The 23867-nt window shown below is 39.3% G+C and overlaps 1 protein-coding gene and 1 non-coding gene across 5 annotated transcripts in view; both read right to left on the reverse strand.

Moving 5' to 3' along the window:
• Positions 1–23867, reverse strand: part of PUM1 (pumilio RNA binding family member 1) — a 128063-nt gene that overhangs the window by 37670 nt on the left and 66526 nt on the right. For 2 of the 4 annotated variants that reach the window (XM_065893743.1, XM_065893736.1), the window contains 4 exons: positions 23079–23349; positions 12136–12229; positions 10650–10751; positions 3301–3452 (listed from right to left, as the gene is read on the reverse strand). In XM_065893743.1, the coding sequence (XP_065749815.1) occupies positions 3301–3452; positions 10650–10751; positions 12136–12229; positions 23079–23349 (619 nt within the window). Of the gene's footprint in view, positions 1–3300; positions 3453–4731; positions 4735–10649; positions 10767–12135; positions 12230–23078; positions 23350–23867 lie in introns of all 4 variants that reach the window. The other 2 variants (XM_065893762.1, XM_065893754.1) reach the window with 2 other exon arrangements.
• LOC136140834 (small nucleolar RNA SNORD103/SNORD85) lies at positions 5728–5810 on the reverse strand. Its single transcript, XR_010657669.1, has one exon. It is a non-coding gene; the product is annotated as a small nucleolar RNA SNORD103/SNORD85 (small nucleolar RNA).

Genomic DNA, 23867 nt, shown 5'->3' on the forward strand with positions numbered 1-23867 from the left:
ATATCTACTTGTAAAACACTATCCTAGGAGTTAGTTTACTACCTATCTTCATGATGCAAAAGGTGTTAAATTCAAATTTCTTTTCAAAGGTACTGATTTAAACACAGCATTTAAAATGTAATAAGCAAGTAGATGCTCAATGGAGATATTTTCATTAATAATCATTCATCCTTCTACAGTTCATCATGCTTGGTAGAATCATCATCTATACAGTCTCCCCTAATCTAGAAAGTTCACAAGCCATTCTAAACTTTTCTCTCTCAAAATGCAACATCCAACACCAAGCCACCACCTGTGCCTGGGTTCAACCTAATATCCAGGATTTTTTCTTTAACAAACATTTTGAAATAGAGAATAACAGTTTTTTTTTTAATCAGGTGTCAAAGGAACCTTCAAAAAGAATGAAAAAGAAATCAGAAGGAAGGTGAAGCGGCCAGGATGTCACTGACTCTACATAAAGTTTCAGCAATTACATTTGGAAGAGTCAGCATGCCTAGAAGAACATAACAAATGCTTTCTGATAAAACGTAAAGGCCAAAAGGCCGAAAGCAAAGTTTAAAAAGAACCTCTCATTTCAATGACTATGACCAAAAAAGTTCACCAAGAATATCGTATTTTCCTGAAACACCTGACGCCAGAAACTGGCAAAAATATCACTGGAACTAAAATATGGCTACTTGTTAAAAGGTAATGTTAATAATAATAACTTTTTCATAGTAAGGTTTGTTATTGTGGATGACAGAAAACTCTGAAATAATGTACATGATTATCATGCCCATTTTATAGCTAAGGATATATTCAGAGAAATCATGCAACTTGCCCTAGTTGCAACCAGTTAGTGGTAGAACAAAGACCAGATCTCAGGCTTTCTATCACTATGGTCAGAAGACGTAACAAGTTGTGAACTTACAGACTTGGGTTCAAATCTTCTTTTTTTTAAATTTATTTTTGGCTGCACTGGGTCTTTGTTGCCTTTAGTTGCAGAGAGTGGGAGCTACTCTGTTGCGGGGCTCAGGCTTCTCATTGCGGTGGCTTCTCTTGTTGTGGAGCATGGGCTGTAGGCGCACGGGCCTCAGTAGTTGTGCCTCGCAGGCTCTAGAGCACGGGCTCAGTAGTTGTGGTGCACAGGCTTAGTTGCTCTGTGGCATGTGGGATCTTCCCGGACCAGGGCTCGAACCCATGTCCCCTGCGTTGGCAGGCGGATTCTTAACCACTGCGCCACCAGGGAAGTCCCAGGTTCAAATCTTAGCACCTTAATAGGTGTGTGATCCTGGGCACACAAATTCCATTTCCTTAATCTTATGCTGGGAAGTCATATAATCTACTTATCAGAATAAAAGAAATTATATGTAGAGCACTTAGCTTTAAATAAAAAGCTTTCAGTAAGAAGTACTTATTACTATTTTTCTTATTCACTCTATTAGAGCAAATTTTAAACAAAGCAATTACTTCAGTCTTCTAAATCCATGATTTGGTAGCCATTTAAACACAAAGATCATGACTTGATAAATACCAACTATCCACAAAGAGAAGCTAAGAAATTTATTAATAGGGATCACCCATTCTGTCAACAAACTATCTGCTGAATTCCCTATGCATGTGGTACTAGAATTCTATCTATTGCAACGAAAATCATGCATTAACTTACAAAAAAAATCTGACTATAAAAATACTGACCCAGAGGGGCTTCCCTGGTGGCACAGTGGTTGAGAGTCTGCCTGCCGATGCAGGGGACGCGGGTTCATGCCCCGGTCCGGGAAGATCCCACATGCCGCGGAGCGGCTGGGCCCGTGAGCCATGGCCGCTGAGCCTGCGCGTCCGGAGCCTGTGCTCCGCGACGGGAGAGGCCGCAGTGGTGAGAGGCCCAGGTACCGCAAAAAATAAAAAAATACTGACCCAGAATAAACTAGCTAGAATTTCAAGACCTGTGTTTTTCCTATAAACTTGTAAAATCTAAAAAATTAAACATACACTCTCTTACTAAAACTGATAAAAAGCAAAGGATTCTTGTTTGGATCATTATCATATGTACATATATAAGCTGGTGTTTTTCCTCAAAAGACAGCTTTAATTTGACGATGCTTATCAAAAGCCTAAATGTTCACTTTATTTACTTGGGGAAAAAACTCCATTTCTAGGACTTTATTCCATGGAAATAATCATGTACTTATGCAAAGAATATTAATCTTATTTATAACACCAAAATATGGCTAAGTTATAGTTATAACTTAGTCATATAAATATAACATAAATAATAATGGACTGGTCAAAATAAATGAGATACTCTTTAATAGATTTAAAAACGTTAAATAACATGGAAGAGTATAACAACAAGATGCAAAGCCATGTGGACAGCATAATCCCAATTTTATAAGAAATTAATTAAATAGTAAGGCTAGAATGACAGATACCCAACATTTATATTGCTTTTTTTCTGACAGGAGGATTTAGGGGATTTTTTTTCCTTCAAGTAATCCAATTCACCACAATTTTCAGCAATAAACAGGTGTTATTCTAGTAAGCAAGAGAAAATGACCTATCTAATATAAAAAGACACATAGTATTGCAATTAACTATCCTTTCTCATCTTGGTTAAAAAGCTTACTCTAAGTTAAAAGAGATAAAATAGGTATAAGATTTATGTCCAATTCAACAGATGTTACTATATATAAAATAAACAACAAGGATCTACTGAATAATACAGGGAACTATATTCAACATCTTATAATAACCTATAATGGAAAAGAATATGAGAAAGAATATATATACATACACACACACACATACATATGTATGTATATATGTAGGTATAAATGAATCACTTTGCTGTACACCTGAAACTAATACAACATTGTAAATCAACTTACTTCAATTTTTTTTTAACTGATGCTATAAATAAGCAATCTGAAGAACTAGTATCTCCCCTTTGGTAGCAAACTACCTAAAGAGAGAGCCAGAAGTGATCAGAGAATGGTGCTTAGAAACTAACTACAGTATCAAAGAAAGAAAACTTCACTATCAGTATGAATACTCAATTTGCCACACTTAACTGGAAAATCCTCTAAGCAGTATCACATGATATGTAATACCATGATCTCAACTAGTCACAATGAACAAGGACCTGATACGTAAAAGACATTCAGTAAAGCACAGTCAAGTCTGAGCATGAACTCAGATACCACACAAGGGAACTCACCCATTCACAATTCACAATTTCTCTATCAGGGACAACACTACCTTTTAACTACATACAATAACTAATATTCGCATTTAGGTGGTATAAATTTTGTTTGCATTTACCTGCTGCTGCCCTTGCTGAGCCTGTGGGGTGGTCTGTTGATTAGCAGAATTTGTTGCTGCAGCAGCGGCAGCAGCTTGCTGCTGGAAAAGGCTGGCAGGGTAGACTCCCCAGGGAGTAACTCCATAATACTGGTGAGGGACCACAGCCGGGCCTAAAAAATAGCAAGAGAAAGGTAAGAAAAGTTTAGACTATCAACAATCATCTCAGTTTCCAAAGACAACCTGACTCAGCAGACACTACTGTAAAATATTAACTTAATGTATTGATTCATTCTAGCTACTCCTGAATTCTATTTTTAAAAAAACAGAAAATATTATACATGATCCCCACACCAAAGTCTTCTAAAGTCAGTAATATACTCCAGGCCTAGAGGAAGAAGCTAGTGAAGGACCAAGCATTGGAGACACTGAAAGAAAGCATAAGTGATAGAAGCTGGAAGGGGTACGTGTAAGAACAGATGGAGGAATTGGCCTTGCTCAATCAGGAAGGGAAATAAATGTAGAGTTTGTGTGCTTAAAGTGATGGAACACAGCAAAAGATTAAGTTGTACCCTGCTTTCAGTGGTAAGGATGGCACCTGAGGTGACTGACAGGGACAGGGATCTTGGTGCTTCATTAACTCCAGAAGCATGAAAATCCATCAGCTGTCTAACAAAGCCCAAACATGCCACTGAACCTCCACGGCTCAAATTCTAAGAGGCTTGGTTTTCCTATTTCTAATGTCACAAAAAGCATTCAGCACAACTACAATCAGACATTGGTATATGAAATTCAAATTTGTCAAAGCTGAAAACAAGCAGAAATAAAAAATGTAACACCTTGACTTCTTACAGACCTGAGTATTTTATACAAAACTAAGCGTTCTGGGCTTCCCTGGTGGCACAGTGGTTAAGAATCTGCCTGCCAATGTAGGGGACACAGGTTCGAGCCCTGGTCCGGGAAGATCCCACGTGCCGCGGAGCAACTAAGCCTGTGTGCCACAACTATTGAGCCTGCGCTCTAGAGCCCATAAGCCAAAACTACTGAGCCCAAGTGCCACAACTACTGAAGCCTGCGCGCCTAAAGCCCATGCTCCACAACAAGAGAAGCCACGACAATGAGAAGCCCGCACACAGCAACAAAGACCCAAGACAGCCATAAAATAAATAAACAAATTTATTTTAAAAAAACAACAACAACTAAGCATTCTGCTTTAGCCTAAATAATCTGTTCACCCTCTTTGGAAACAAGCTACAGCTGTAGTCTCTGCCAAACAGAACATGCAACAGAGAAGTAACAGAGCTATGCAGAAAGCAAACTGGGAGGGGCAGAACTCTAAACCACAGAATTCTCTGAAGCTGGTGGCAAGAAACACCAAGGCTTATTTGCCAACTAAGACAAGGACTCAAAGCCAGCTTCTCACATCTGCTGGAACACATCTCTAATAAGAACCTGCTTAGTTAAAGCACAGCGTTTCAAATATTTGCAACCTGATTAAATAATTACTGCACTTTTCAGTGAAGTTCCTTAAAGCTGTTTCAAATATATCTATTCTGACATAGTAGCCAACCCTGTAGAAATATGTACTTCATTAAGTCAAAATCAATTTGTACATGTTTTTTGTTTCTCCATTAAGTTCTAAAACACAAATAAGTCAAATTATATCACTGTTCAATATTACTCTGACATTTCTAATTCGGTATTTTCTGTATCTGTGGTCTTAGCCAAGATCAAGAAGCTCTGTTCATAAAGATGCCCACTGTCAAACACAGGGCAAAATGGTTCAAAATGAAGGTGCTGCTTAGAAAAACTATGCTACAAAATGAGGTATTTTTAAATAATAAACAAATGGGCTAAAAAATGTTAAACATGTAGGCATCTGAATAGTCTAAAAACGATACCTCCAAGTAGGAGAGAGTGGTGAGCCCCCAAACTCAGCTGACTATTGTTTATAAAGTGGGGTGGTCTTGGGACAGTTAAAGAAAGAATGAAAAAGAACACAATGAAGACTACCTATGTCTTAGTTTCCTCACCTGCAAAATGGGTGTAACAGATGTTAGGGTGTTGTCACATCTGTTGTTAAAGGTTGGGGTGCAACCTGCAGTGACAGTCCCAAGGCTCCCCCAAAAGTCAACAAAAGCAAACCTCTACTGTGCAGAGAATGCTGTTACAATAAACAACTGCACTGTCCTTTAAGTTTTCTCAACTGGCATTTCTACTACTTTCCTTGGTCATGTCTTGGTCATGTCTTTCCTTGGTCTACTACTTTCCTTGGCTCATGACACAGAGTTTAGGAAAATAGCTCAGGGTGCATCATTAATTGGGCTTGGCTCCTCAGGATGCCTGCTTCAATTCCTGTGTGATTAACACTCCACAAGAATATGCAGTTTCACAGTTGGGGCAGTTAACAGTTCTGGCTCTCTGTGAAAGCCCTTAAGTCATTTTCAGTCTGGCTCAGCTGATAAGTACAAAAGCAAGATTCTCATCACCAAACTATGATCTCAGTGAGGACAAGTGTGTCATCCCTAAGACTAGTTCTTTGTTTCAAATAGCATATAGTAAGTTAGTAGAGGAAAGTCTGCAGAGGAAAGAAAGTACAGAGAAGACAATTCAGGATAACACAGACATTGTATACTACAGTGAAGTGCATGCATAGGCTTTGAGCTAGATCTGGCTCAAACCCGAACTCTACAACATTTAAATTGTGACCCCTACTACCCAAAGCAATCTACAGAATTAATGTGATCCCTATAAAATTACCCATGACATTCTTCACAGAACTGGAACAAATAATCCTAAAAATTATATGGAACCACAGAAGACCCAGAATTGCCAAAGCAATCCTGAGAAAAAAGAACCAAGCAGGAGGCATAACCCAGCCAAACTTCAGACAATATTACGAAGACACAGCAGTAATTGAAACAGTGTGGTACTGGCACAAAAACAGACATATGGATCAATGGACACAAGAGAGAACCTAGAAATAAACACACACACCTACAGTCAATTAATCTTCAACAAAGGAGGCAAAAATATACAGTGGAAAGAAGACAGTCTCTTCAGCAAGTGGTGTTGAGAAAGCTGGACAGCCACATGTAAATCAATGAAGTTAGAACACAGTCACACCATACTCAAAAATAAACTCAAGGGCTTCCCTGGTGGTGCAGTGGTTGGGAGTCTGCCTGCCGATGCAGGGGACGCGGGTTCGTGCTCCGGTCCGGGAGGGTCCCGCATGCCACGGAGCAGCTGGGCCCGTGAGCCATGGCTGCTGAGCCTGCGCGTCCGGGGCCTGTGCTCTGCTACGGGAGAGGCCACAGCAGTGAGAGGCCCGCGTACCGCAAAAAAAAAAAAAAACAAAAAACAAAAAACACCTCAAAATGGCTTAAAGACTTAAATATAAGACATGACACCATAAAACTCCTGGAAGAGAACATAGGCAAAACATTCTCTGATATAAATCATAGCAATCTTTTCTTAGGTCAGTCTTCCAAGGCAACAGAAACAAAAATAAACAAATGGGACCTAATCAAACTTACAAGCTTTTGTGGACTTCCCTGGGAGTCCAGTGGCTAAGACTCCATGCTCCCAACGCAGGGGACCCCGGTTCCATCCCTGGTTAGGGAACTAGATTCCACATGCCACAACTAAAGACCCCGCATGCCACAACTAAGACCCAACGCAGCCAAATTATTAAATATTAACAACAACAACAAAAACTTACAAGCTTTTGTACAGCAAAGAAAACCATAAACTAAACAAAAAGACAACCTACAGCCTAGGAGAAAATATTTGCAAATGACGAGACTGACAAGGGCTTAATTTTCAAAATATACAAACAGCTCATGCAACTCAACAACAGCAACAAAAAACAAACCAACCAATAGAAAAATGGGCAGAAGACCTAAAGAGACATTTCTCCAAAGAAGATACACAGATGGCCAACAGGCACATGCAAAGATGCTCAACATTACTAATTATTAGAGAAGTGCAAATCAAAACAACAATGAGGCATCATTTCATACCGATCAGAATGGCCATCATTAAAAAGTCCACAAGTAACAAATGCTGGAGAGGCTGTGGAGAAAAGTGAACCCTCCTACATTGTTGGTGGGAATGTAAGTTGGTGCAGGCACTCTGGAAAACAGTATGGAGGTTTCTCAAAAAACTAAAAATAGAGTTGCCATATGATCCAGTGATTCCACTCCTGGGCATATATCCAGGCAAAACTACAATTCAAAAAGATACATGCACCCCTATGCTCATAACAGCACTATTCACAATAGCCAAGACATGGAAACAACCTAAATGTCCAGCAACAGATGAATGGATAAAGAAGAAGTGGTACATATATACAATGGAATACTACTCAGCCATAAAAAAGAATGAAATAGGGCTTCCCTGGTGGCACAGTGGTTGAGAGTCCGCCTGCCGATGCAGGGGACATGGGTTCGTGCCCCGGTCAGGGAGGATCCCACATGCCACAAAGCAGCTGGGCCCGTGAGCCGTGGCTGCTGAGCCTGCGCATCCAGAGCCTGTGCTCCGCAACGGGAGAGGCCACAGCAGTGAGCAGCCCGCGTACCGCCAAAAAAAAAAAGAATGAAATAATGCCATATGCAGCACCATGGATGGACCTAGAGATTATCATACTAAGTGAAATAAGTCAAAAAGAGAAAGACAAATACCATATGATATCACTTATATGTGGAATCTAAAATATGACACAAATGAGCCTACCTATGAAACAGAAACATAGAAAACAGACTTGTGTGTGTGTGCGCGCGCACGCGCGTTCTGGGGGGTGCCAGTGGGGAGGGATGGATTGGCAGTTTGGAATTAGCAGATGCAAACCATTATATATAGAATGAATAAACAACGCGGTTGTACTGTATAGCACAGGGAACTATAGTCAATATCCTGTGATAAACCATACTAGGAAAGAATTTTAGGGACTTCCCTGGCAGTCCAGTGGTTAAGACTTCATCTTCTAATGCAAGGGGTGTGGGTTTGATCCCTGGTCAGGGAGCTAAGATCCCACATGCCTCAAGGCCAAAAAACCAAAACATAAAACAGAAGCAATATCGCAACAAATTCAGTAAAGACTTTAAAAACACAAAACAAAAAACTTTAATAAAATTTTTAAAAAAACTGTATATATGTATAACTGAATCACCTTGCTGTATAGCAGAAATTAACACAACATTGTAAATCAACTGTACTTCAATTTAAAAATATACAAAAATTTTAAAACAAAAATTAAAAAATTTTGCACAAATAAAACAAGGTAAATATGGGATATTATAGATATATTAGTTAACTCGATGGAGGGAATCCTTTCACAATGTATACATATATTAATGTTGTGTACTCTAAATACATTACAATTTTGTCTGGCAATTATATCTCAATAAAGCTGGAGGGAAAAGTAGAGACTAAATAAATAAATTGTGTGACCTCAAGCAAGACAGCTCTCTGAGCCGCAGATTCCTAATCTGAAAAGCCATCATCCAACAATTCGTATGAATGAAAAGCACTCACTGGCAAACAGTTAATAAGGGTTCAATAAATATTAACGGTAATTAGCAAAGATTCTACTTCCCCTAAAGGCAACAGGGGCAGAGAAATTATACTACATATGTTCCCATCACAACCCATGCCAAAATGTGAACAATTCTAAAGAAAACAATATGAAATTCTATGCTGCATTTGAGTTCATAATTACAAATCACATGCTATAAAATATGTGAAATCTTACAAATAATATTTAGTCACAATTAACATGACTTGGAGGGATGTCTCCAAAGAATATTTACTTTGGAAGACATTAAGTCTGTCCTAACGTTGAATTCAATCTACCATATATTTATGACCGCACCATGTTGACAGCTACTGTGCCACACAGAGTCAAGTAACAAAAGTGTCTGCCTTTGAAAGAGTTCAGTCTCAAGGGGGAAGAAAACCCAGTCATGTACAACACGTCCACAAGCAAATAAATACAAAGTGATGATTAGAGAAAGAATAGGGAAAGGTCAGCAAAGGAAGGCTTTCTAGAGGTGACAATAGCAGCTAAGAAGCTTCCCAGGCAAAGAATGGGGAAAGAGTTTACTCTAGAGGACTAAGACCATAATGTCCAAAGACACAGAGGCCTAAACCAGTGTGGTATGTGTAGCAAACTGAAATCAATTTAGTACGGCTAGAATGTACGGTATGAGCCAGTGGGAACCAATTTGAAGGGGGAGAAAGTGGTGCACATGTAGAGACATCCATATAGTCGTGGAGAGATCCCTATACATAGTGGGTCCAAATCCTCACTAATCCTCATAATGTCATGGCAGTTCCTTAGAAACACTGAATCCAAGGAACAACCCACCACCCACCATCACCACCACCACCCAAGTAGTTTGGAATGACCAGCCATACTGACATTAACTGCAGTATGCTATATTAGAGTGGGTAAGACAGAAATCAATGAAGGGTTTAAGTAGAAGGATAAAAGGGTAAGATTTGTGGTTGAGACAGTTTTCTTGAACAATCTAGGTGGATGAAGAAGGGGAAGGAAGGAAGAAAATTGAAAATATGTACGAGAGGGGCTTCCCTGGTGGCGCAGTGGTTAAGAATCCGCCTGCCAATGCAGGGGACACAGGCTTGAGCCCTGGTCCGGGAAGATCCCACATGCCACGGAGCAACTAAGCCCCTGCACCACAACTACTGAGCGTGTGCTCTAGAGCCCGTGCTCCGCAACAAGAGAAGCCACCTCAATGAGAAGTCAGTGCACCACAACAAAGAGTAGCCTCTGCTCGCCACAACTAGAGAAAGCCCGTGCACAGCAACAAAGACCCAATGCGGCCAAAAATTAATTAATTAATTAATTAATTAAAAAGAAAGCACATAAGAGAGAACAGCTGTAAAAGTCTACGTAAAGATTAAACAGACCTGGACTAGGGTAGACTAGAGGTAGTAGGAAGACCTGAGCAAGAGGAGAAATTCCCGAAATATATACGAGCAACTGGTGCCTTAGTGGATCAAAAATATCTATACAGTAACACAACATTGTAAATGAACTATATGTCAAATAAAAATTAATTAATTAATTTACAAAGGAAGTGGACTAAAGGCATTTGTACCACGTTAAAAAAAAAAAAAACGAAAAACAAAAACTATACAGGAGGTGGCTGATTAACCTGCCTTTAAATGTGTTCACGTCTGAGGTTACAGCTAAGCAGAGATGTCTAACTGGCCGACAGATGGTCCTGGAAATCAGGAGAGAAATCTCCACTGGAGACGTGGATTTGTGAAAGAGTATAAAGAATGCGTGCCCATCAAAATGACTTTTTAGCAGGTGAGAAAATCCCTCGTGTGGCAGAATGTCTCACCTAGTGTCGCTGCTGCAGCCAATCCAGCTGTGTAGGGGTCCGTCCCTGGGGGCGCAGCACTGATGATGTATGGGTTGGGGACAAACGCAGCGGGAGCTAAACCTGCTGAAAACATACCTGTCAGTAAAAACAAACTTGACTAAAACTGCAGCCCTACCAAACACCTACACAGTTTGGCTAATCATTCCAGGCTGTAGGTGAGGAAAAAAAGAAAAAAGAGAAGATAGGATAGGTTGAGACTAAAAAGGATTTTAAGAAGATAAAATAATCCTTGTACTAAAGATTATGGTGACATCTATCTATTGTCTATTTTTTTTAGCCTTTGCTAAAGACGTACAATTAAAACTGCTATGCAGTTTTTAATTCAGCACAATTTCTAAAGGACTATCAAAATTACATTATAACAGGCTAAAATGAAGCAATTTAAAAGACTTTGTAATGGGACAGAAGGATTTATTTCCATTTAAACAATTTTCCAGTTTTCCACAAAGAAGATGCATGCATATTTATAAAGACTACTACCTACAAGTATAAATTAAGTAAGACCCAAGCAAAGGCCTTTATGCCTAGACTTAATACTGTTGACCCTTTGACAAAGCAGGGGTTAGGGGGTGCCGACCCCTACGCGGCCAAAAATTCATGCATAACTTTAAAGTCAGCCCTCCATAGCCACATTTCTGCATCAACGATTCAACCAACCGAGGATCAAGCAGTACTGTAGAACATTTACTGAAAAAAAATCTGAATATAAGTGGACCTGCGCAGTCCAAACCCATGTTGTTCAAGGGTCACCTGTATATCTAGGTTGGAAGCAAGTCTTTTCTTCCACAGCATTCCACAATCCATGATTGGTGATCTTCTATCTATTCAATCGTGTCATTTTAACACATTAAAAAAAAAAATTTCTACTTGTATAGCACTTTGTTTCAAAGAGACCTGAAAAAAGTGGGGGAGGGGTGCAGGGAGTCTAGGCAATAAGACAAAAATATGCACATCAAAACATTAATAAGTGCAATAGGAAAAGGGCAAAGCTACTGTACTTTAAAAACCAGTGATTATATGATAATACTTTTTAAAATTTTCAAGACATGCTACTTGGAAAATAGGCTTATAGGTACTACTTGCTACTTATTAAGATGTGACATTGATATATCCATAGTCTACACAAGCCCAACAAGCACAAAATTACTGTTATTTGAGTTCATCCAAACCTACCAACAAAGTTGATGCTAGTCACTACTACAGTAAATACTTTAAATACTGAAACAGCTGAGGCAGAGCAATAACTGGATACCAAGAAATCTTATCAGTTGAGGTCTAGAAAAATAAGAATGTTGCTAAAGACAACTGGACAAGAGTAAGAGGCCATTTATTGTACCTTGAGGGATTTGTCTGGACTTTGACAATCAGTCTGCTGGGTTCCACAGCAGCCGCTATCCTAAAATGGGGCCACCCCTATAAGGGAGCTTTCGGCTCAAGGACTTACCAATGTGGGGTTGATGCGCGGCTGCCAGCGCGTACTGCTGCTGCTGAGCGGCTGTCAACTGTTGGACAGCAAGTGCGTTAGGTCTTTGGAACAGCTGAGGGAAGAAAAGGACATGATGAGGTTAGAGAACCTGTCTTGTGAAATAATTTTAAAACCTCTCTGAATAAGAATTTCCATAAACCCTTGTTTAGACAGGATGCTTTAAACAAAAATGTTCTCATGTTCTACTCCATTCCCTTGGTATCTATGATGCTTCATAGTTCCGCTTTCCCTCTCTTGCTTTACCTCAGTTTGGTGTGCCTAGTTCCCATGTGCTAACTACTCACAGGTTATATGTCCCCTGAACCACAAACATACATACAAATGCCCTAAGAACTATTCCAGGTCTGAGGTTGCTGCCTGATCCAGAGCAACTTAAAAACTAAATGAGTATATTACAAATGAGTTACCACGTTGCACTGAGTGCTGTTACCTCCCTTCAGTTCTTTTACGAACCCCACAAACACTTTGAATTAATTCTCACCTATTCATACTTTGGAGTATTCATTTCATCCTCTGGCTGCCTCTTCTTGGGGAAATAATATTGGATACCTTCCTCAACTAGTGGCTTATCATAATGGGTAAATTGGACAACTGTGCAATTTGGAGGGGCTCCCGAGTTTCCTAGAATACCAACTCTTTTATACATAAGAAAAAAAAACAACAGAAGTATAGCTGCTACTAACGAAACTTGGATTATGAGCTCAGACCTAGCACACTGTTAAGTTCCCAAGGAAAGGAGTTCAAAGGTCTTGACAAGAATATCCCAAGATTCTCTCTTATTACAAAGTCAATCACTCATTCTTTCATTCATTCTACAAATATTTATGAAACAACACCTGCTAGGTACTGTGCAAGGAACTAGGAACACAGCACTGAATAAAATGTTCATACATTTTAATATGAATAGTTTTGGTACAAAGAAAGGGGATTCCTGATTTTGGACTGCCCTGATGTGCCTCCTTCCAAGGGGTTATACTAAAGACTTTTTTATTTTCTGAAATCAGACTAGGAGAATTTACTGATGGGACCTCCCTACAGAGGACCTTCAACCTACCTGCTCTTTCTACAGGACTTTTCAATGTTTCAGCTAACTTCACTGGATGATATATAACAGACACCATGGATCTTGAATTACAGATGTCTTCATAAAAAGACCGGATTGTTTCAGACATTAGGAGATAATGTCATTCTGACAACTCAGCTTAATTATCATCACAACTGAACTTTTGACTTCTTATTTATTTATTAGGCTGTACCAGGTCTTAGTTGCAGCATGTCTAGTTCCCTGACCAGGGATTGAATCCGGGCCCCCTGCGTTGGGAGCACAGAGTCTTCCCTACTGGACCACCAGGGAAGTCCCCAACTGAACTTTTTTTTTTTTTTGGTACATGGGCCTCTCACTGTTGTGGCCTCTCCCATTGTGGAGCGCAGGCTTCGGACGCGCAGGCTCAGCGGCCATGGCTCACGGGCCCAGCCGCTCCGCGGCATGTGGGATCTTCCCGGACCGGGGCACGAACCCGTGTCCCCTGCATCGCAGGCTGACTCTCAACCACTGCGCCACCAGGGAAGCCCCCCAACTGAACTTTTAATGTTATCTTAGGTGGTGGACTTTATTCTATGATCTGGTTACTTCTGTGCCTCAAATATGTGAGTATTAAAAAAAATTGTTTTTAAAAGGTGAATATTCTGAACATACTGGCCAATTGTATTTGTTACCTCTCTTTCTATATATTCATCTTTCTAAAAACCAGAGTAGGGGCTTCACTGGTGGCGCAGTGGTTGACAGTCCGCCTGCCGATGCAGGGGACACGGGTTCGTGCCCCGGTCCGGGAAGATCCCACATGCCGCAGAGCGGCTGGGCCTGTGAGCCATGGCCGCTGAGCCTGCGCGTCCGGAGCCTGTGCTCCACAACGGGAGAGGCCACAACAGTGAGAGGCCTGCGTACCGCAAAAAAAAAAAAAAAAAAAAAAAAACAGAGTAAAATAAGCCTCTGCTTTCACAGTATGAATGACAAAAGTAAACACGTACTACAGATTTCAAAAATACTTTAGAGTTTTTTATTTTCAAAGGTTAAAGAAAAGAAAAACTTCATTATGATGCTGGTAAAAAGATAGTACTACTTTACAAGCATTGATTAAATATCAAGTATTCAAAAGAAATATAGAGGGCTTCCCTGGTGACGCAGTGGTTGAGAGTCCGCCTGCCGATGCAGGGGACACGGGTTCGAGCCATGGCCGCTGAGCCTGCGCGTCCGGAGCCTGTGCTCCACAACAGGAGAGGCCACAACAGTGAGAAGCCCGCGTACCGCAAAAAAAAAAAAAAGAAATATAGGAATCTATTGACAAACATATCAAAACAACTGTTCACTCCAGGAAGGGAGCCGACCAGTACTATTTGGTAACTACACCCTGTGATCATTGCCAGGCTGGTTTCTGTTTCACCTCAAAGACAGTGCCTCTGGAGTGCTCCTACCAACAGCTCCTCCCCCACCCCCCGCAAGACAGGCAGCCAGGAGGCAGGAAACAAGTAAAATAGTGGAAAGCTGTTTAAAAATTTTTTCCAAGGTTGTGAAAATACCTCACAGTTCCACTAAACATCTACTGTCGCTTCAATGGATCTCTGGAATTTTCCTAGCCTAAAATATTTGAAATATTTATTTAACATCTCAGACACGGCTCATGCTAGCCTCTTCCCTCTACCCTTCTTGGGCCTGCTGCAAATAAAATAACTTATTTCATTCAACAAACATTTTTTTGAGCACTTATTATTAGCTAGGCACTGCAACATGAAGTTAGGGAAATAAGGATACTAGTGTGTTCAGAATACAACTCTTGAGGTTATCTTGACTTATTAACTGAAAACAGTACTCCAATACCATTCCATTATGACTTATCCTCACTTCACATGCTTCTAACATTTCATGTAACACTACACGTATGTACTGTATCTGTAAATATACATATAAATACATAGTGTGTGAATAAAATAACCATTCCGCATTACATCAGTCTGTGGTCCTCACTACCATGTTACCACCGAGAGTAGGGACTATTACTTTTAACTAAAAACATATAGGCCCTATAAAAACACCCATATATCCTGCGTTTGAGAGCTGGTTAATATCTCAGTGATTACATAGTGTGTGAATAAAATAACCATTCCGCATTACATCAGTCTGTGGTCCTCACTACCATGTTACCACCGAGAGTAGGGACTATTACTTTTAACTAAAAACATATAGGCCCTATAAAAACACCCATATATCCTGCGTTTGAGAGCTGGTTAATATCTCAGTGATTACGGCAAAAAGAGAAGGAATTATTTTGAGTGCATTTTGCAATAAACAATGAACATAAGTAAATTATGCATTGACAACAGGCAGATTTGATTATAGTACAGATTACAGCAATTCTAGCACATTTTCTTTATGTAAATGGTCCAATATTAACTGGAAATACAGCTTATTCAAAACAAAATTGGGTAACTGGCAAGTGATGGATTCTAAAGGATCCTGCAAAACTCACACAAATGCCATCTGCTGGGCAAAGTGCTGAACTCTGTCAACATTTTCATGATTTTCACAGAGTAAGCCAATAATAACTGAGAAACACAATACTGTGAAACTTGGGGAAAATGCTTATTTTAAGGTCAGTATAATGATAAATGTGCCACAATTTATTGCCATTTACTTAGGGAGAATTCATAAGCTATTCAAGAAACTGAATGCAGGGGAAAATATGTCAACTATTTCAAGCTTATCAAGGTTCCTAATAAGAAATCCTGAAGGCATAATTTGGGAACCACACAAGCAAGCTTGTTTAACTCCCTTCTCTGACACTATATGAACTAACAAAAGATACCCTGCATGGTTTATATTCCAGAAGTGATTCCAGGCAGTCAAAAACACCCAACATAGTGACTGGCATACAGCTCGCACCTGATAAGAGACAGCTATTACTACTATTGTTACCAATAACAATTGCTGGCATAAAAATATTGTTGTTGAGTTTTCGGAATCTGGAAGAGTAATATCTAAATATGGAGTTAGCCAATGTCAAAGACTATCCTTTCTCCCCCCAAAATAAAATGTACTGCCAGGCCTGGCTTCTTACCAGTTTAAGGCAATATACATAGTGGAGAGAGGACAACAGCACAGAGTCTGGGGCCAGAAAGCCTGCATTCATGTCTCAGCTCCACCACTGACTGTGTGTGTGAGACACTGGGCAGGAAAACCTCTGTGCTTTACTCTCCTCCTCTCTCTAACAGGGACAATAAAGATTTGTCTAACTCATAAGGTTGTTCTAAGTATTAAAATCAATACACATAAAGCACTTGAAAGTCCTTTATATGTGATATTCTTTCTGATGAATGAGGAGAGCACCCACACACACGGACAAAGCCCTTCTGTGGGCCACCTCTTACAGCTCATCACCCAGTACGGCAGCCCAGGATGGGGACAAGGAAAGCAGAAGTCAAGACTCTTCTGAGTCAGTGTTAAAGTCAAAACCCCACTGAGTTCATGAGCACCAGCTGCCGTCAGGTCACAAAAAGGGAAGAAAGAAAAACCTTTTTAGTTTTTGTTGTCGATGAGTATTTTTTAAAACATGCTCCTTGCAGAAAAAACTAAGAATGCAGTTGAATACTCCATGCATCAAAAGGCTTTACGTTTCTAGTACTAGGTCCAAAGGAAACAGCTAGGAGCTAGAAACCAAAACAAAGATGTTTGCATAGCTGGTAGTATATGATCTTCAGTTAAGTCTGTAAGCTTCAGGATGTCTTAATTTTCTTATCTATAAAAATAAATAAATTCTGCCCAAGTAAATTGTAAAAAAATATATAAATCTATAAAAATATAATAGCTGCCCTACCTCATGGGGCTATTGTCAGAATTCACAGAGAAAAGCCCTTCAAACACTACGAGTATTACATCAATAGTGGGGCTATAAATTTTTAAGAAAAAATTATATCCTGGAGCTAGTCCTCAGTATATGAAATTTGTGGAAGTTTGCTACTGTCTGAAGCTTCTAGATCAAAGTTCATTTTTGACCAGGTTATTTGAACAGCTGCAATAATCAACTAATAATTATAATGATTTTTGGTTTAACAGGTACATACAAACTATGCTGTCAATTTTTTAAAAAACAAAAAATTCATATTTTTTTAGCAGAAGAAGAATTGGATTCCAAAATAAATGATTTATAAACAAGGTGAGGAAAAATATATCCTTCCATCAAATAAGTTAGTCTTTTGAGAAAAATCATATTCTAAAATTTCAGCAAAGTCAAGTAACAATAAAGGTACTGACCTAATTGCTAGCTAAAGTCAGCATTTTAACAGTGACTGTACGCATGACACTGACAGAATAATCTTCCTCTTATTTATAAACTGAAAAGAAAGCCAAGAATTTTAAACACCTATATTAAAACTATGCACACACTTGGTCTCATAAGAATGACATTTAAATCACTACCACACTTTAAAAAGCAAATGCATGCCAATTTCCTCTCCCATCTGACTAGGGCTTTCAGAGTACTGTCTCTTTGTTTAAAATTCATGCTTAACAGGTTACAGCTTTAGTACTTCAGTACACAATTTTGTAAAACACGCCACATCATTGGGTTATTTTTATATTAACTGAACCCTAAATAAAGAATATCAACAATTAACCAGATTAATCCACCTGATTACCAATCTTGGCTTTGGTTTCTGTTACATATGACTGTAATATAATGAAACCTAGTAATATTTTTCTGAAGTATATTTAGGTAAATATAGATAATTGCATAGCTGTTTATTAAAATAAAGAATATTGCTCAAGCATCAAAACACAAAATGGTATGAACACAGTATATGTGAGCTGTTCACTTTGTTTTCCAGGATTAAAGAGAAGACAATGAGGGGAAAATGAGGAAAGAGATATCAAGGAGCATTTCAAACTACCCTAAATTAAGGGTTCCTAACCCCAGAACTTTGTACCTGGGGCAGATAAAGTTATCTTTATTGTCATGAAATTTAGCACGTCCTTCAATTATTATTGTAGGCAACAAATCACATTAAATTTAGCCACAAATCTGTGATTTAATCACCAATAGAAATCATATATACTTTCATGTTACTTTATGATTGTTAGACATCTCAAAATCTTGCTTATGCTCATTATGACGGCTAGTACAACTACCTCTATCTCATGCATCATATGATAAAGAAGCAAATCTGTTCAATTTGTTGCCAAATTTGCTGTCAAACAAATTTGTTGTCAAATATTGTTATAGCTATTTTTATATAATTGGCTTTCTCTGTAATCCTACTTACACTATACATTTGAAAACAGTATTCTAAGAATCCAGTCTGAGATCTTACCTAACTGCTAAGGGGTTCATGGCACCAAAAAAGGAATCCCTGCTCTAAATACATCTCAGGTTAAGTTTATGGTTAACAGTGGCTAGACAAGTAATTTAACTATCCAAAGCCAAAGTATCCCTAAGTACAGTTAGATTGTAATAAATTAAATGAGAATTACCTTTTCTGTATTTTCAGGCTGCTTTATATTATGTGTCTAAATATAAGCTGATACTGTCTTATGAAACCAACTTATTACACCAAATGAAATAAAATGAAATGAAACAGGACACAAGAAGGAATTATTTTGTCAATTTTCAAACATAAAAGCACAAAGCTACCCTACCAATTATAGCAAATAACTCAAAACTTAAAAAAAAAAAAAAAATCCTCTGATGCCCGTTTAAGAAAGCCATGATAAAAATGTACAGAAAAATATGTGCCACATTAGATCTTTGGTTCAATCCTCACAATCATTAATATTGTCTGTACTCAGTCGTGGCTCTCAAGGCCTCTGTGACCTGGACTCAATAACCAAATGCATCTATCTCCTTTTTACCTTCTACGTGTATCTTCTACTCTTGTCAACCAATGACCACACCACTGTCATTTCCATCTCCATACCTCTGTTCTCTTAACTGCAGCAATATACATACATTCCACGTGTCATTCAAGTTAGGTCTATGCAAACTTGGTCCTCATTGAGCCCTCCCCTGGTCTGACAGGATCCTCGACCAAGCAATTTAGCACTTAGTTCCTCAACCATTCCATAATTGTTTCATGTATGATAGTCACTCTATGAACACTAGCTCTGTTCTCTCTGGACAAAACCTAAAGTTCCTGGAAGGACACAACAGTCAACAGTTAACTGACTAATATGGGCAAAAGAATGCTACTAAGCTAACACTCAGCACAGAAAAACTAAAGCATGATAGTTAAGTCATTACTTCTTAAAAATGTCTTGTTAATGACCATAAGGCAGCACAGCAAAGTCGGTAAGACTCACAACACTATCTATGCAACCCCACAAGTCACTTTTCTTCAACCTCAACTACCAGCTAGGGTGACTGTTTGTTTCTACATTATCTATTGAACACATATATGTTCATTTCTAATTTTAAGCCTTTAGTTTACTATTTCCTCCACTGGAATTTTCATTCTTCTCCTGGTATAAACGTCTTGCAAGGCACAGCTCAAGATCCACCTCTTCCATAAGTCCTTCCTTCCCCAGGTTAAGAGTATGCTCTCCCTAGGACATGGGCATAAATGGTCTCATCACTTGTCATGCAGTATTTCCTTGTACTATTTAAATGACCAAATGAGCCATAATAACTAAACTGAGAGCCATGGGGTTGGGGGAGCCCGTTCCATTCATGAAAGATATGCTTGGCTACAGGTGACAACAAAAAATGCGAACAGAAGGTTATAACCTGCAGTCCACAGATCTGTGATCTCCCTGAAGTTATCCACAAAATAGAGTGTCAAAAGAATTATGTTTTTCTGATGAGAGGACTATGGCTTTTGATCAGATGGCAAGAGGGCTCTGACAGTAAAAAGGTTAAATACTGATTCAGGAGGTAAATTTACTGGATATGATACAGGTCCAGTTATTTGTCTATGAGGTACACCTACTGGGCTAGACCTAAACGACTTACATATTAGAATAGATGCAAGGCCTCAAAGAGTGCCTCCAGACCTCTTAGAAGGCTAGTTTCCAATTTTAGTTTTGGGAAGTATATTAAATACGGGGGATGTTCTGAGATAATATAATAGGGGTATGGAAAAGGTTCCCTGGAAATTTGTTCCACTAAAGCAAAGCAGAGGACACAGAGGAATCAAGACCCCACCTTACCCTCTAAGGAGATTACAGTCTAGCAGAGGACATGTAATCATAACACAAAGCAGAACACGATGACTCCTTTTCTTAAGGGAAGCACAAAGCACTACAGGGTTCAAAGGAGGCAGACATGACAACTTTTTGATTTGGAAATCAAGAAAGGTAACAGCACTGGACCTTGATGAATCAGAACCATTTTAATTAGTAGAAAGGGGAATAAAACGTTAACGAAAAGCAAAAGGGTAAAAAAGATTAGAAGGATAAAGTGTAGGAACAAACACCAATTTCCAGTAGAGCAAGGATCCTTCCTTCTTAATTACTACTGGCTTTTATGCTGGAGCCTTTGGGAAGTTAAGGGTCTTGAAGAGTCTTGGGCCAACGGTTCCCAGGCATGCTATTAGGCTGCCAAGTACAAGAATGTGTACAGCCATCTACTCAGAATAGCAAGAATTATGAGCCCATGGGACAAAGTAACAATGATCACATCCTATGATGATGGTGTACCTGTGTAACACTGTCCCCATACTGCAGCAACCAAGACATGCATGGGAAGTCAGAACCCAAAAATAGTTTAACTTGCAAAATAATGACGTTAACGTCCAAAAACTGCTGAAATGGGATACATGGTAAAGGCACCCAAGGTTTTATAAATCTGAGTGGGTGGTGTCTTTGATTTAATTGTGTTAATTATTTGTGGGTATGCAAAAGTACATTTCTGTTCAAGTCCTAATAATTATCCAGGCTCCTCAAAAATTGATAGAATTATTTTGAAACCCTAGATCAATAAATCAAAAGAGAATCCCAGCTCTGATTATGAGGTAAAGAACAATTATATGAAAGAGAATCAGATTTTCATTCATAAGAGGTTGGAGACAAACACTTTTTGTTTTTTTTTTTGTTTTTTGTGGTTTTTTTTGCGGTACGCGGGCCTCTCACTGTTGTGGCCTCTCCCGTTGCAGGGTATAGGCTCCGGATGTGCAGGCTCAGCGGCCATGGCTCACGGGCCCAGCCACTCTGCGGAACATGGGATCTCCCCAGACCGGGGCACAAACCCGTGACCCCTGCATCAGCAGGCGGACTCTCAACCACTGAGCCACCAGGGAAGCCCAAACACTTCTTAAATAAACACTTCTTCAGTAACAAGCAAAGAGTTAAGATTGGGTTAGATTGGGAATGGAAGCTAAGAACCAAAGCCGACTAGAGTTCTAAGGGTTGCTAGGGGAAGTTCAGACCAATGAGACAGAGTAAAAGAAAGAATTCAGATAAAACTTCTTGAGATAACTAGGTTAAAGGAACCTGATTAGAATCAGCCTGCACTTAACATACCTCAATTTAGATAGAGAAATTACCACATTAATGTTGTAAGCTGAACAAGCTGAATTCTACAGTAACAGTGTGTCCCTATGTTTGCTGATATGACACAAAATATCTTGAAGTCTATTATCTCCTCAGCATCTGAAGTAATTTCTGGCTTCACTCAAAAGTGCTGTTCTGAGGATTCATTGTGAGAAAACATTAAAAAGAAGACAAAAAGCACAGGAAGTCAAATTCCTATGGAAAGGTGAGCATAACTACTGGGAACTATGAGGAGAGTAGTGTACACTTTTAGTTCACTTTCTCTCTGGAAAAAGAGTTGGTTAATTAAACCTAATATATCCATCTGATATGGGCACAGATTATGCACATCACATCATCCCTTAAAGGGGTTTGTTTTTGTAAACTTCACATGGTTAACTTTATTATCCAATCATCTATCAATCAAAATTCATTTAAAATCAGCCATTTATGACAACTAAAGGGACAGTATGGTACAACTGATCTACAAAGACCATAAGCCAATTTTCCCCACAGAAAAAAATTATAGATATGTCATTTCTAAACTTCAAAATGAGATTTTAACCTTTCAAACCTAGAAGTTTATATTTATATTCCAAAATTAAGGAGTATCAGAAATTCATGGCCCATCAAACTACTTGTAGCCACAAAGGAGAACCTGTGGTACTTAACATGATCAGGAGGCTACCTACCCCCATTTTATAATTCAGACAGCTAATTTTCCTTTAAAAAAAATTAAACAGAAGAATCAGTAAACCCTAGAGTTAGTCATACCATGCCTTCAAAACCAGAAGGCACACATACAATATATTCCAAAGACTTATGAATAATAAAAGAAAAGCCAGGTCATTTCACTGCAGATTTTATGTGGCATGATTTGTGTTTTTCCCCTAATTACATTCTAACTCTTTTGAAAGGTACCAGGTATGTCTGTTACCTGCAGTAACTCACTTAATTAAAAGACAGGACTAATAAGACATCTGGCACTGGACTCCTGACAGTGGCAGACAACAGAGTTTACTATTTTAAAAACAAAAACCAACAGCAGTACAATCACATTAATCTTCAGTGAATTACTTTAACATTCAAGAGGACTGTGTTACAAGAGGTGACACCACCACATCCCCTCCCCAGGCCCTGAAGAAAGAGAGGAGCCAAAGGAAGTACACAGAGCAGGGGGGTCTCTTGCCAATAAACCTCAACATGGGAATAAGCTTCTGGAGGGGAAGATGCAGAGGCTTCGTAATCCACATCACTGTTGGGTTAATAAGGACTGGCTATCGAAGGCCTAAAATAATGCCACCCTCCTCCCATTACCCGATTCTCAGTTACTTGAATAATGTGCTGGCTGCAGGGAGAGCAGAGAGAGTGACAGAGACACACACAGTACCTGTTGTTGAGAATTGTAGTCAAAAAGTCCCACAGTTGCTGCTGCTGAGTCCACAGGTACCTGCGTGCCTGAATAATCAAACTGAAGAGGCTCCATGCCCACATGTTCCATGGGGTCCAAGGGGACACTCTGGGACTCCATGTTGGAGAAATCCTCCACAGGCTTGGCACCATTGGTGCTGGTCAGCTGGGCTAAACCCTCAGAACCATTCTGGTTTGGACCCAGAAGATCCACTTCATTAGCAGAGTTCTGGCAATTACCAGGGGTACGGCTAAACAGAGAAAGTAAAGGGCATTAAACCTTATTTTGAGTGGGGAGGGACACTACAGCAACCTAAGTTTAAGGACAACGTGCTTGACACAGCTCATTACCAATAGTATTTAAAACTACTTCTACAAAATGACTGGAGACCCTTCTGGTGCTTATATGTTCTATCCTATAAAATGACTCTTCTATTGCTTGCCTCTCCACCACAACCCACCCCTTAAATTTACATTAACTGCTATTAATTTACAATCCCTTTAACCAAGGGGCCCAGATTTGAGAAACACTGGATGAACTGCGGAAAAAAATCACTGCCTGTGGCATCCATGAAAACAGAGATCCCAAAATATAGGTAGTAAAATATGCCCCCCAAAAGCAACATCTACTCTTTAAACAGAGTCAATGGACAAAGTAGTTTCTAAGGGGAAATTCCACATCTGAGAATAATTCTATTTCAAAAAAATATTTTTTTAATAGGTGAAAATTTTGTGTGTGTGTGTGTGTATTTCCTGAGTACCACTGGCC

Source organism: Phocoena phocoena, chromosome 1, assembly GCF_963924675.1.
Source record: "Phocoena phocoena chromosome 1, mPhoPho1.1, whole genome shotgun sequence".
Lineage (NCBI taxonomy): Eukaryota > Metazoa > Chordata > Mammalia > Artiodactyla > Phocoenidae > Phocoena > Phocoena phocoena.